The sequence below is a fragment of the Dermochelys coriacea genome, chromosome 26 (assembly GCF_009764565.3).
Source record: "Dermochelys coriacea isolate rDerCor1 chromosome 26, rDerCor1.pri.v4, whole genome shotgun sequence".
In the NCBI taxonomy this organism is placed as follows: domain Eukaryota; kingdom Metazoa; phylum Chordata; order Testudines; family Dermochelyidae; genus Dermochelys; species Dermochelys coriacea.
The window spans coordinates 13,437,137-13,450,999 of NC_050093.1; the positions used below are offsets into that span (position 1 = coordinate 13,437,137).

The 13,863-nt window shown below is 52.5% G+C and overlaps 1 protein-coding gene across 4 annotated transcripts in view; it reads right to left on the reverse strand.

The window, feature by feature from the left end:
• The window catches only part of GPAT2 (glycerol-3-phosphate acyltransferase 2, mitochondrial), a 124,497-nt gene that overhangs the window by 23,334 nt on the left and 87,300 nt on the right, over positions 1 to 13,863 (reverse strand). For all 4 annotated transcript variants that reach the window (XM_043503159.1, XM_038385016.2, XM_038385017.2 and 1 more), the window contains 5 exons: positions 13,076 to 13,189; positions 12,636 to 12,709; positions 10,014 to 10,124; positions 5,240 to 5,380; positions 1,115 to 1,214 (listed from right to left, as the gene is read on the reverse strand). In XM_043503159.1, coding sequence (XP_043359094.1) covers positions 1,115 to 1,214; positions 5,240 to 5,380; positions 10,014 to 10,124; positions 12,636 to 12,709; positions 13,076 to 13,189 — 540 coding nt within the window. The remainder of the gene's footprint in view (positions 1 to 1,114; positions 1,215 to 5,239; positions 5,381 to 10,013; positions 10,125 to 12,635; positions 12,710 to 13,075; positions 13,190 to 13,863) is intronic.

Genomic DNA, 13,863 nt, shown 5'->3' on the forward strand with positions numbered 1-13,863 from the left:
ACACTCTAGACGTCAGCTGGAAAGGCCCCAAGGTGGAGAGGCACAACGGAGCCTGAAGCCCCAAGGAATCAGATGTGCGGCCCCGTGAGCTAACTGCACACCCTGCCTGCAGAGGGGCTCTCAAAGCACTCTGCCAATAGCTCTGTCTGCCTGGAGACCAAGCCCCCGTCTGCAACCACCACACCTGCTATTTCAGAGGTCCCCAAACTGTGGGGTGCACCCCCCTAGGGGGGTGTGGAGGAACATCCGGGAGATGCGGGGGTGCCTGGGCTAGCCCCCTCAAGCAGTGGGAAGGGAGTGCCACCCAGCCCCTCCCTGCCCCCAGCTCTGATCTGGTCCGGCCCCCAGCCACATCCCCGGCTCCCAGCCCTATGCCTGGCCCCACTTCCGGCCCTGCACCAGCCCCCAGCCTCGGCCACCGGCCACGGCTCCATTCCCAGCCCAGGGCCGAGGCCGGGGGCAAGGCCGGGAGCAGAGTGTAGACGTGGCCTAAGTCTGGTGGGGGCACTCAGGGGCCAGGGCACCCAATTGCTGCCAGCTTGAGATCTAGGGAAACGTATTTCAAAAGGGCCGCGTGACTCAGGGACTTAAGCCCCATTGACGCACTGGGATTTAGGCTCCTAAGGCAGTTCGGCCTTGCTGAAAATTTGACCCTAAGGGATTTGCCTCCAGGCTGAACAAGGATTAAAGGCAGAGCTGGGAATGGAACCCAGTTCTGCGCCCTGTGCTGAGCCCACTGCATGGTGACCACAAGTGCCAGCACAGCAGGGGCTGGCGTAGTGAGAGGTGCCAGGTAACTGAGTGCTGCCGGGTACCCTGCCTAAGGAGGAAGGGGGAAGGATGGTCTGGTGGCTAGGGTTCCAATCCCTGCTCTGCCACAGACACCAGTATGACCCTGGTCAAATCACTTAGCCGCTCCATGCCTCAGTTTCCCACCTGTAAAATGGAGATATCAGCCCTGCCCTGCCCCCCCATGCATGAGGCTAGAGGCATTTCGGGCACTCAGACACTAGGATGGCGGGGCCCACCCCAGTGCCTTAGGCAGATAACACAAGGAACAGGGCTCTTGGCAGAGCTGTCTCAACCCCCCCCCCCCCCCCCCACTGCTCCTTACCATCTGAGCTGCCCTGCGCACCATCTCCAGCTGCCCTTTGTGGAGCAGCAAGTTGAGGAACACGCGGTTCAGGAGTCTGAGCAGAGCCCAGCTGCAGAGCCTGGGGGAGAGGGAAAGAAAGCCCAGAGATCGGTCTCTCTAGGGCCCACTGATATCCCCTCTGCCTCCCAGTCTCTGTGCCCTACACTAGGAGGGGTCGCATTATACCTTTATACCACAGTCAGTAACCACTGATTCTAGGGATTTCAATTTCCCGTCTCCCCGCAGAGCGGGCTGCTGTATTCCCCACCGAGCCCCACACGCTCACTACCTCTAGGGCTGGGAATTCACTCGCTCCTCCCTGCTGCTTGCCCATGGGGGCTGGGCTGAGAATCTCCCGACCTCGCTCCTCCCTGCCCCCTCCAGGCCTGACCCAGAACATAAGCCGGTGCCAGGGCGACCATTCAAATGCATGCTACACGTGAGAGCAGCTGGGAAACTCATCCTAGTTCAACACCACCCCCCCGGCACTCGGGGACCCAAACAGACCCTGCTGAAATCAACGTGCTACAGCTGCACCCACTCATTCGCCACGCGCCAGGCGCTGCACATACACATGAGAGAGAAGCACGGCCTTGCCAGCTCTCATGGTTTGATTGCAAGTATTGCACTAATTGCCACATTAGGAATCTAGGAGCGGAAGGGACCTCCGAGGTCATCCCGTTTATCAGCGTATGAAGGTCCATTTTAGAATTAGTTCAGCTTGTTTCCCCCCACCACTACTCCTGTTGATGGTTAGGAAACCTTCCTCATTTCCAGCCTACATTTCCTCATGGCCAGTTTATCCCCATTCGCTCTTGGGCCAAACATGATCCTTGGGCTTCGATAGCTCTTCCGCCCCCCTGGAGATTCTTAAAGCCCCAGCTTCCAGAATCACGGGAATGCGTGAGAATCTCTGCTTCTTTGATTGATTTGATTGAGCAAAAGTTTCCAGCCCTTGTAGTAGAGGTAGAAAAGCATGAAAACAGGACCCCAGCACTGCTTAGTGGCTCAGAAGCCAAAAGGAGAGGCCTCCTCCCCTCGATATTGTTTTTAATGTTGTGGTTTTTCTGGGGTTTGCAGCGCTGACACTGTATTACATTCTCCATCTTCCAGATGGGGAATGGAGGCAAGGAGAGGTTAAATGACTTAGCTAAGCGACTCAGTGACAGGGGAGAGACTCAAAAAGCAGACTTGCTGCATTTCAGGACAGGGCTACATGAGGAAATTAAGTTGGCTTAACTACGTCACTCAGGGGTGTGAAAAATCCACCCTAAGAGCGAGATTTCATTCAAAGGCAGTGCAGCCTAGTGGTTAGAGCACTAAACTGTGTCTCACGCCACCTAGGCCCAATTCCTCGCTCTGCCCCTGGCCTGTTGGGTGAGCTTGGGTAAGTCAGGTCTCCCTATCTGTGCCTCAGTTTCCCCATCTGTACAATAGGGCTAATGGCACTGACCCATCTTTGTGAAGTGCTTTGAGATCTGCAGGTGAAAAGTGCTACATGAGCTAGGCATTATCATCACATTTCAATGTTCAACCCACGTCTTTAAGCTCCCACAAAGTAAATGAATAAACAGGAGCTCTGTTTGCAAAAAAAAAAAAAAAATTATACCCCTGCGTGATTAGGCCAAAACAACCCCAATACAATAAAAATAAAATAACCCCAGCGTGCAAACCCAGAACCCATCTCCCCCATCCCCACCCCCGAGCTCCTGCATGATGTTTACCAGAAATCTCTAAATGCTTTTATCCCTTGGGCAATTTCCCCACTTTAAATACTCAGACTGTTCGGAAAGGTTCTTTTATTACAGCTCAATCAGAGAAGCAATTAGGCCTCTATGGAAACTTTATATGCCAATTTCTCAACAATCAAAAAAAAAAAGTTCCCCTTTTCTTTTAGGTGAAGCCTTTGATGTTCACTTCCAGTGGGAAATGTTAGCACTCGTTAAACGGGGATGGGGCTACCCTGGCTCCGGACCAGAATAACGCATGGAGGTGCTGTATGGGCTTCCCACGAAGCTCGGCCAATGCACCACTCCATCCCGACCCGTCTGCAATTCTGCTAACGTCTCTCGGTTCCAACCCGCAGCCCACCCTGCTGCAGCCCCGAGCTGCTTCACGCACAGCGCTGCTGGTACCCCTCAGTCCCAACCTGCAATCCCCTGGTCCCCCAGCCCCTGGCTCCTCTCCCCCGCCAGCTCTGCTGGTACCCCTCAGTCCCAACCTGCAATCCCCTGGTCCCCCAGCCCCTGGCTCCTCTCCCCCGCCAGCTCTGCCGGTACCCCTCAGTCCCAACCTGCAATCCCCTGGTCCCCCAGCCCCTGGCTCCTCTCCCCCGCCAGCTCTGCCGGTACCCCTCAGTCCCAACCTGCAATCCCCTGGTCCCCCAGCCCCTGGCTCCTCTCCCCCGCCAGCTCTGCTGGTACCCCTCAGTCCCAACCTGCAATCCCCTGGTCCCCCAGCCCCTGGCTCCTCTCCCCCGCCAGCTCTGCCGGTACCCCTCAGTCCCAACCTGCAATCCCCTGGTCCCCCAGCCCCTGGCTCCTCCCCCCCACCAGCTCTGCCAGTACCCCTCAATCCTGACCTGAATCCCCTGACCCCCAAGCCCCTGGCTCCCCTCCCCCACAAGCACCCCTCAATCCTGACCTGCAATCCCCTGACCCCCCAACCCATGGCTCCCCTCCCCAGCAAGCTTTGCCGGTAACTCTCAGTCCTGACCAGCAATCCCCTGGCTCCCCTCCCCCGCAAGCTCTGCCGGTACCCCTCAATCCTGACCTGCAATCCCCTGACCTCCCAGCCCCTGGCTCCCCTCTCCCACCAGCACCCCTCAATCCTGACCTGCAATCCCCTGACCCCCCAGCCCCTGGCTCCCCTCCCCTGCCAGCTCTGCTGGTACCCCTCAGTCCTGACCTGCAATCCCCTGATCCCACAGCCCCTCCTCCACCAGCCTTGCCATTGCCCCGAATCCTGACCTGCGGCTAAGGTGGCCGTGGACACATTCCCAGAATACCAGACGTGCCAGTACTGCCGGGAACAGCGTGACCCCAACCCTGCTGGCATGACCCCACATGTACCATGTATTTGAGGTCATGCTGGAGGGGGAAGATTAGCATACTCTTAAAAATGTCGCTCCCTTTTGGTTACCTGTCAAAATCGCATCTGGTCTCCTCCCAGTCCTGCATAGGGGACGAACCTCTCAAGCAGGGGACTGTTCAATTTAATACAGGATGAGCAGTCTCCCCCACTAGCTCCCTGTGACCCCAGCCCTGGGCTCCCTTCCCCATTAGCTCCCATCGGTACCCCTCAATCCCAACCTGCTGCCCTCCGGTACCCCAGCCCCAGGCTCCCCTCCCCCACTAGCTCCACCAGGTACCCCTCAATGGCGACCAGCAGCCCCCCGCTACTCCAGTCCTGGACCTCTCCTGAGATCGTCAAGCACAGCTGTGTGCTGTTTTTTTATCAGAACAAATCTCTGAACCGCCACCCGATCCCAAACCCTTTCGCTGGGGACCCAAGCAAGATTCCACTTCCCAGCCCAGCCCAGGTCCCCAACTACCATCTAAGTTTGAAACACAGGAAAAACATCCCCAACTCTGCAAGAAACTTAAAATACACACACACACACAGGCTCCGAGCAGGGATCTGACTTGCTATCACCCCCACTGCCCACACACCCACTGCGTCTCTGCAAGGCACCTCCGCGAGCAAGCCACAGGGCAGGTGGGCACAGAATGCACTCACACACTCTCTTGGCTTTCTGCCGGGCGTATTAATTTCCTAACAAGGAAAGGTACCAGACCCATTGCTCTAATTACCTATCTGCTGCTTTGCAGGCTTGGACCTCAGAGTGCTTTGCCATGGAAGGGCTGTGTCACTCTCTCTGTCCTGAAGACAGGGAAACTGAGGCACAAGAGTCTTGCTTGCCCAAGGTTACACACAGCAAGTACATGGCAGAGCTGGGACTAGAACCTGGTCTCTAATACCAGCCCCCTTGGGCAATTCTGCTGCTGCTCCCCTGCCTTAAACCAGCACCATATACACAGCAGGATGGGTGCCAGAGTCCCCTGTAGCCCTTGCCCAGCCCTCTCTGCAGAGAGGGGGACATACCTCAGTATGAAAAGGGAGAGAGGAGACTGAATCTGGCCCAGGATTTGCAGCACTTTGCTCCTCCATTGTGCCGGGGATTTGCTGACAACGAAGCCAGCCCCTCTCGGCTGTGGGACCTTCAGAGACATGACATCCTGCACCCTGAGGAGAAAGGGAGAGCAGATGAAAAACAAGAACACCAAGCAAAGCCGCAGGATTTAATACGCTATTCAGAGCGCCTAATGCATCCGAGCAACTATAGCCTAAGGACAGCCAGCCGCCAACACCATATTAACTGTTATCGGGAGCAGCAAGGAGAGACCCCAACCAAGATCGTGGACATGTTATGCTGCATGCCGGAGAGACACTGCGATCTCATGCAGCCTGAGAAAGGCTGGGGTGGGAAGCCCAGGAAAACTCGGTGATCAGAAAAGCTGCAGCATCTCTGGTGGGCAGAGCAAAGGGCACAGACAAGATCTGGGTTCTAGTCCAGGCGGGGACAGATTTAGGGGGGCACTGGATTGTCAGATGAGAAATCTGAGGCCAGGTGAATATGCTCGCCAAGAGCCAGGCTGCCAACTCCAAAGTCCTGGCCAAATTCCAGCTGCAGTCACATATTCTGCCGCCCCAAATGTCCCTCGAGGTTTCAGCTCCCCGCCTGTCCTAAACAGTGCTAGATGCTGCCTTTCCCCAGACAACAGACTGCAGTTTGCTGCTGTCCAAAGGGCAGGTAAAGCCCAGGGGTGTCCTCCCATTGGCTCTGCGTCAGGCCCAAAGGAGGCGTATTGCAGGCCAGACAGGGCCACAGAGCGCAGTGCATATGTCACAGGATTCGGGATCAGCCTGGCTGAATCAACGAGTGCAGCCAATTGTCGCTCTGCTCGTGTTGGCTCGTTTCCTTCCTGACCCATCTGTGAAAGGAGCATCCATCCGTAAAGGCCTGATCCAAAGCCCCTGGCAGTCAGTGGGGACCCCGTTGGGTCCAGGGGGCTTGGGCCCAATGCCGTTTCTTAAGCGGCCAGATTGGAGCAGGCGGTGGAGGGATTTAACCACAGCCTGCCTGTAACTGACAGCTGCCCAAGAGTTTTGCTGCTATGAAACAGTCTGAATTGTTTTCTTTCTTCACAGCTGTTTCCATCTGGAGCTCCCCATCTCTATCCGGCATCCTGTGAGGGGAAGGGATACAGCTACTGGCTGAAGAGGTCGCACCCCCCAGCAGTACAATCCCTTTGAAAAGCGCTCAGACCCCATGGCATGACAATGGTCACACCACGGCCCCATCAGACCGACCACTAATGTCTCTGTTTCCTTGTACTCCCCTGACCGTGTGTCTCCACCTGTTGTCTCTTGTCTTATACTTAGATTGTCAGCAATTTGGGGCAGGGACATCTTCCTGTTCTGTGTTTGTACAACTCCTAACACAATGGGGCCCACTAGGCGCTGCTGTGATATCATCACTGATAGATTCTATTCTAGATGACACGGAATAATTCAATTTATCACGCGCCTCAGTGGTCTACAGGACCGCTCCCCTATCTGTGAGCTTGGGGCTGAAAATCAAAGCATCAGAACCATGCCTTTCCCAGAGCACTGCTCCCACCAGCTCAACTTCTGCACCATCGCTTTTGTAATCTAAACTCTCAGCCTGACATCAAAGACAAATTCTCAGCTCATAATTTATCAGAGTCAGTGCGGGGCGGGGGAGAGGGGGAATGCCAGAGAGGTGCTAAATAAATGCAGATGAGAGTAGGACATCAGTATAGACAGAGGGCCCTTTGTGAAAATATTCCTTAGAGATATCGCAATATTTCTTGGCCCCTGTTACAGTGCCTGTCATCAGAGGCTCACAAAACCCATTACAAACAGTGGGCCAGAAATTCAGCGGGCGCAAAACAGCAGAGATCCACTAATGTTACGCCAGGAGAGACTCTGGTCCATGAATTCTCTCTTGTACGTGTGGGAAGAGAAGCAATGGGCAAGGGCTTGTCTACATAGGAAAATTTACCAGCATTACTTTGATAAAGGACTCTTCAACCTAACAGACAGAGATAACAAGAACCAGGGGTCGGGAGGTGAAGCTACACAAGCTCAGACTGGAAAGGAGGCATATGATTTTAACAGCGAAGGTTATTAACGACTGGAACAACTTATCAAGTGTTGTGGTAGATTCTCTGTCACTGGCAATTTTCAACTGAGTACCTATTTTTCTAAAAGATATGCTCTCATTGAAACAGGAATTAATTCAGAAAAGTCCTCTGGCCTGTGCTAAACGGGAGATCAAATGAGATGATCACAATGGTCCCTTCTGGCTTTATAAGCTGTGTTGGTATAGTTACACCAGTATAACTCCCTGTGATTGGACACACCTGTTCAAAATAGACTTATTTCAGGTTAGTGGATGGCTCAAAACTGAAAAATTGTACATGCCCAAAGTGATATAAACTGAACTGAAACAAGGCCATGGTATTCTGAATAAGGGTGCCCACATGGGAGACGGATAGAAAGCTGGCTAGATTGTCAGGCTCAATGGGTAGTGATCAACGGCTTGATGTCTAGTTGGCAGCGATAGGGTCCAGAGTTACCTAGACAAATTGGAGGATTGGGCCAAAAGAAATCTGATGAGGTTCAACAAGGACAAGTGCAGAGTTCTGCACTTAGGATGGAAGAATCCCATGCACCACTACAGACTAGGGACCGAGCGGTTAGGCAGCAGTTCTGCAGAAAAGGACCTGGGGATTACAATGGACGAGAAGCTGGATATGAGTCAGCAGTGTGCCCTTGTTGCCAAGAAGGCCAATAGTATATTGGGCTGCATTAGTAAGACACTGTAGCAGATCGAGGGAAGTGATTATTCCCCTCTATTCGGCACTGGTGAGGCCACACCTGGAGTACTGCATTCAGTTTTGGTCCCTCCACTACAGAAAGGATGTGGACAAATTGGAGAGAGTCTAGCGAAGGGCATCAAAAATGATTAGGGGTCTCGGGCACATGACTTATGAGGAAAGGCTGAGGGAACTGGGGTTATTTAGTCTGCAGAAGAGAAAAGAGTGAGGGGGGATTTGATAGCAGCCTTCAACTACCTGAAGGGGGGTTCCAAAGAGGATGGAGCTTGGCTGTTCTCAGTGGTGGCAGATGACAGAACAAGGAGCAATGGTCTCAAGTTGCAGTGGGGGAGGTTTAGGTTGGATATTAGGAAACACAATTCCACTAGGAGGGTGGGGAAGCACTGGATGGGTTACCTAGGGAGGTGGTGGAATCTCCTTCCTTAGAGGTTTTTAAGGCCTGGCTTAAGAAAGCCCTGACTGGGATGATTTAGTAGGTGTTGGTCCTGCTTTGAGCAGGGGGTTGGACTAGATGACCTCCTGAGGTCCCTTCCAACCCTGAGATTCTATGATCCCAGCATAGCTATAGGGGTACAGTAATGCCACTACATTTTCCATGTAGACTAGCCCCAAGTGCCCAAGACTGCAATGCAAAGCAGGCTGGGTGTATAACAGCAGAGTCAGCCATGCTGGAGAATACCTCTCTTGTTCCCTGCTCATACCCCACTATTGCAGTCAGGTGCTTACACTGCTCGTCACAGCAGCATCTGATCCGTTCGAGCTATGACTCCCCATTTCTGATATGGGGAAATGGAGGCAAAGGGAAGTGACTTGCCCAATTCAAGGATAGAGCCAGGACTAGAATCTAGGTTTCCTGGCTTGGGTACACTCCAGCTTTCACTCTCACTCCAGCAACTGGGAAAATTTAACTCAATCAAAAATTGAAAAAAATGCTTTAAAATAAACATTATATTAGCCATCAAAATAATAAAAAAACTAATTCCGCCAGGCCTAAATATAGCAAGGGCACTAGGGCAGGGCAGCATTCAACATCTGAACCATGATGTTGAGCAGAGATGCTCTGAGCAGCATCCGTCTATACCAGCACACCCGTTAGAGGCCAAGAAAGGACTGGAGAGTTCCCACAAAAGGCCAATTAAGGTACTTCACTCTCTTATTCTCCTCTAGAGGCCTGGCGCCCTGGTTGGACAACACTTCCCATGATGCACCAGTGTCCCCACTTGGTGAGTGGAGGTGGGACTTCCTGGCAGGCGTATTGCCACGGTGCATCATGGAAGTTGAAGTCCAGCAGCACCAACGCCCGTCCCATGGAGGCGGATAGGAGCATGAGGTAACCCAACCACAACTCCCATGAGGCACCACAGTGGCACTTCAGATGCAAAATATTTCAAATTTTTGAGCATCCAAATTTTTTTTATGCAAAAATTAAACTTTTCCAAGGAAACCAGACATTTTTCACAAAAAAATTCAGTTAATCAAAAAAACAATTTTCTATCCAAAAAAATGTTTAAACCAGACCCACCTAACAGTTCGCACAGCCCTGGCATCCTGCTGGAGAGGGCATAAGTTGCTGGGTGGGGAATAGAACCCAGGAGTCCTTACTTGCATGCCCTCCCTGGCCTGAGGTTTATAGCCCCATGTCAGTTCTACTTTATTCTGAAGGTGACAAGGGCACGTGGTCTAGTGGTTAGAACAGGACACTGGGGCCAGGTCCACACCTGAGATTTGGGCCAAATTCTCCCATTGTTGCAGCCCATGTACCATTCAAAACTCTAAACCAACCAGCCCTGGCTGCAGTCAGAACAGCAGAGACCCGGAGGCAGGCTCCAAACAACGTAGGGCTGTAATACCATGAGGAACAGCTGAGAAAGGAGGGGAGATAAGAGAAAAACTCCAGTGCCAGCCGTAGGGTAAAAAATAACCTCAGGTTGCTCTCACATGAGGAACAATACCTTTTGCTGCGGAAGATTCTCTCCTGGAGGTCTTGTGGGGTCTCAGAATGAACTTTCCAATCGAGGACTGCAAGGAAGTAACAGAGTCTTCTTACTAGCCAGCCTCTGTACCTAGAGAGAGACACTCAGCTAGGTAATTACGGAACCCATGGACACGTGATACATTTCATGCATGCCATTATCCAGGTATATCCTTTTGGGGTACTACTAATACTTGTAAGCTACAAGTATAATATATATATATATATATATATATATAGCACTTTTCATATGTAGATCTCAAAGCACTTTACAAAGGAAGTCAGGATCATTACCCCCATGGGGAAACTGAGGCACAGAAAGGGGACGTGACTTGCCCAAGATCACCCAGCAGGCCAGTGGCACAGCTGGGAACAGAAGCCAGGTCTCCTGCGTCCAAGGCCACTGCTCTACCCACTAGGAAACACTGCCTCCCCACTGGGAGCCTTCCTTTAACTCCAATGGTGTCGGATCAGTCCCTTGACATGTCCCCTCGTTCAAGTGTTTCATGTTTTTAACAAGCCCATCCCTCCTTCGCGACATCCTCCCATTCGGAAACGACTGACGTAGGTCAGCGCGTGTTGGAACAGGTCTAATCTCCGTATTTGATCCTTCATGCTCTGGTACTTGCCAAACCTCCAGCCCAATGGTAGCTGAAATAACTTTTACTGTCGCATGGTTGAGCAGACAGCGTGCTGGACTGGGAACCAGAAGACCTGGATTCTAGTCCCTGATCTGCCCCTAGCCTGCTGGAGTCAGCTCAGCCCTCTGGCCAAGATTTCAAAACCAACTTGTGACTCCAGAGTCCTCATTTCTGGGCCTGATTTTCACAAAGGGCCAAGCACCTGCCCTCTCAAAACCAGGCCCCTTTCACAAGCCTCAAGGTGGGGGCCCCAAAAATTGAGCCAGCCCCAAGGTCGCAGGGCATTTATGGACACCGTGGCTGCTGAGCCTCAACTTCCCAATCTGTAAAATGGGGTTAATGGCGCTTGGTAAAGCGCTTCGAGATCTAAGGAGGAAAAAAGCTATAGAAAATGTACAGAAGCGGTACTCCCATGCTAAAATCATCTAAAAACCATATCAACTGAGGGAGCTCTCTCTCGACCATGAAACCACAGGTCTCAGAGCTTCCTTCTAGGAAAGGAGAACATCCAGTATGTTCCTGCATTGGCATTTCCCAGCTCTAACTTCAGAGCTCCTGAAGGGCAAACGTTCCTGACACAAACTTTGCACTCTGTTCAATGCAGCCTTCGCTGTACCACGACTCGTGCCGGTGTCCTGTTAACATTAACCAAGACTGATGCAAGATCCCTGATGTCATCAGGTCTCCAATCAGGCATTCAGTCCTCCATCACTACCAGGGAATGCTAAGAGACTAAAGGACTTCATTAACCCCCAACATTTTGCAAGCCACCAGGGCAAGGAATGAAGACCGAACTCCGCTAGAAATATTGGTCATAGAGGTTCCATTTCTATCCTGCCCACGGCGCTGATGAGATGTCAGACGCTAAACATCACAAACCTCTGGTTACTACCTTGCATTCTCGTCCCGTCCCCTTCGCCCCCCCCAGTTTTAGCATCCGTAACTCGTGACCTGCTACGAGGCGAGATGAATTATTTAGACCCTTTCGTAAGCTGGAGCCATGAGGTTTCAAGCAGCAGGAAGCACGGTGACCCCATTTTCAAGAGCGCGGAACACTCATGGAGCCCACAGAAATTGACAGGAGCTGCAGCGGCTCTGCCCTGAATACTCCAAAATCAGCATTTGGAGAGTTAAACATCAGGGGACAAACCCTCAGCTAGTGTAAATTGGGGGAGCTCCAGCAATCTCTGTGGGAAGCCAGTGACTGACATCAGCCGATATTTTGCTACTGAAGTGCGGGCACGTGAGAGTGCAGGGAAAGGAACCAGAACCACCTCATTTTTAACATCCACCGTCACACAAACTGCCAGGGCTAGAAACAGCTTGGGCAGCCCTACCCAAAATGCTTTGTAAGCATTTCCCTGCGCCGGTCCCAGGGAAGGGATCAGAATGAAAACTCTGATCTCTGAATACAACCTTCCACACCAGAGTGGGAATCGACATGTTTTAGTAACTAACTAACTACTCGGTTGAATCTCTCTTCCCCTTTTGCTGCCGCTGTTACATTAAATTGGGGTGGAAGGGCAGATGGGAACGAATCAAATACTCTCCTCTCCGCTGTTAATAACACTTAGTCTTTACGGGCCTTCAGCTTTCAAAAGGCTTTACAAACAATCCTTAAAGCGATTTAGTTATTAGACTAATTAGTAAGCAAGGCTAACTTATGAATCCTCCCATCACTCCAGTGAGGTGGAGAAATGAATATTATTCTTGCTTTTGTTTGCAGGGAGAAGCGACTCATCCCGGATCCCATGGCAAATCCGTGCAGGGCTGGGGATAGAACCCAGGAGTCCAGGCTGCCAAGGTTGATCACATCTCCAGCCTCAGAGGCACGTGGAGATAACGCGAGAAGAGTATGTCCTCCCTCTGCTGAACATCAACATAGAGTGGTGCCCAGGAAATCGCCCCATTCCAACCCTCTCCCATCCTGCACCCCTTCCCCAGCCCCCTCCAATAATCACCTGGTGTCTTCCTCTGTCACCTGGAGAACATTGTGAAAGCCCAGGGAGGGAAGGTGCTTGTGGAAGCAGGATTGCTGAAAGCAGACAGGCATGGCTGTTAGTAGAAATACATCCTGAATAGCAGGGCTCCCCCTTCTCCCCTGGGAATTCATTCCTCTGCCAAGAATAATCCAGGAACCCTCCATCCCTGCTAGCGTGGGGAGGGCGAGTTACTTCTCTCTTTGTCCTGCAGCGCCAGGTGCTGCCCAGAGGCTAGAGTCTGCTTTGGTGCTGGTGAAAGGTTGCAGCTGGGACGACCCAGATTCACAGACATCTGTCCCTGCCAATCTGCTCTAGCCCTGCCCAGGAGGGATCAACTCTAGGGGTAAGTCCCTCTGAAAGCAGAAACCACCAACCACTGCCAGGCTGATCCCCTCCCTCTTCCGATCTCCTGTCCTTACCCAGCTCTTCGGGGTGCACGTCTGACAGCAGCGCCCCACGAACGGGCGGTACTTGCCCAGAAAAGGGGTGACAATCTCCAGCTTTACCCCGAAGCCCAAGGGCCAGGTCTTCATCTGAGGAAGAGAGGAAATAAAGCCTGTTTATCCAACTCCCCGCCCACCCCATCACCCGAAACCCCAGCACGGGAAATAAAAGCTTGCAGCCCATTGCCTTTCCAGGAGACAGGTTTCTAAATCACTTCAGCTGGGTTTTCACTGCTGCCTAGCTTTGATCATGGAGGAGTCACCTGGCTACCACCCATCTCAAGAGATCGCAACCCCACCGCAGAACTGCAGTCGGGTTCTGTGTGCTGCGGGCATGTTTCCTGTTCATGCTAGGGCTGCACCCAGCCACAAAGGCTTCTGGGTACGTAGCTCATGGTTCATAGCAGCCGGCACCAAGCCGAGTGGATTTGGATATTCAATTCCCATTCGTTTTACTGGGGATCTGGACATTAAATCCCTTGGGCAACTTAGACACTCTCAGCCCTCGTCTGCAAGAGAATGAGCCTTGTATGGGGGACCCATCCAGCTAGTGAGACCGAAGGCTTTCAGCACTCGCTGTCACGTGACGCCTCTTGCAATAACACAGTCACTCATCGCAGGCTCTGGAGCCTTTGCACCCCCTGGCATCGCTCCTGCTCTGACTCCCACTAATCTAAATAGATCCCAAGTGCCAGTCCCATCTGGATATGCGGGGGTGACACTGAGTGTCCTATCCTCCGGGTCACAGCTCACAAGGGAGAGCG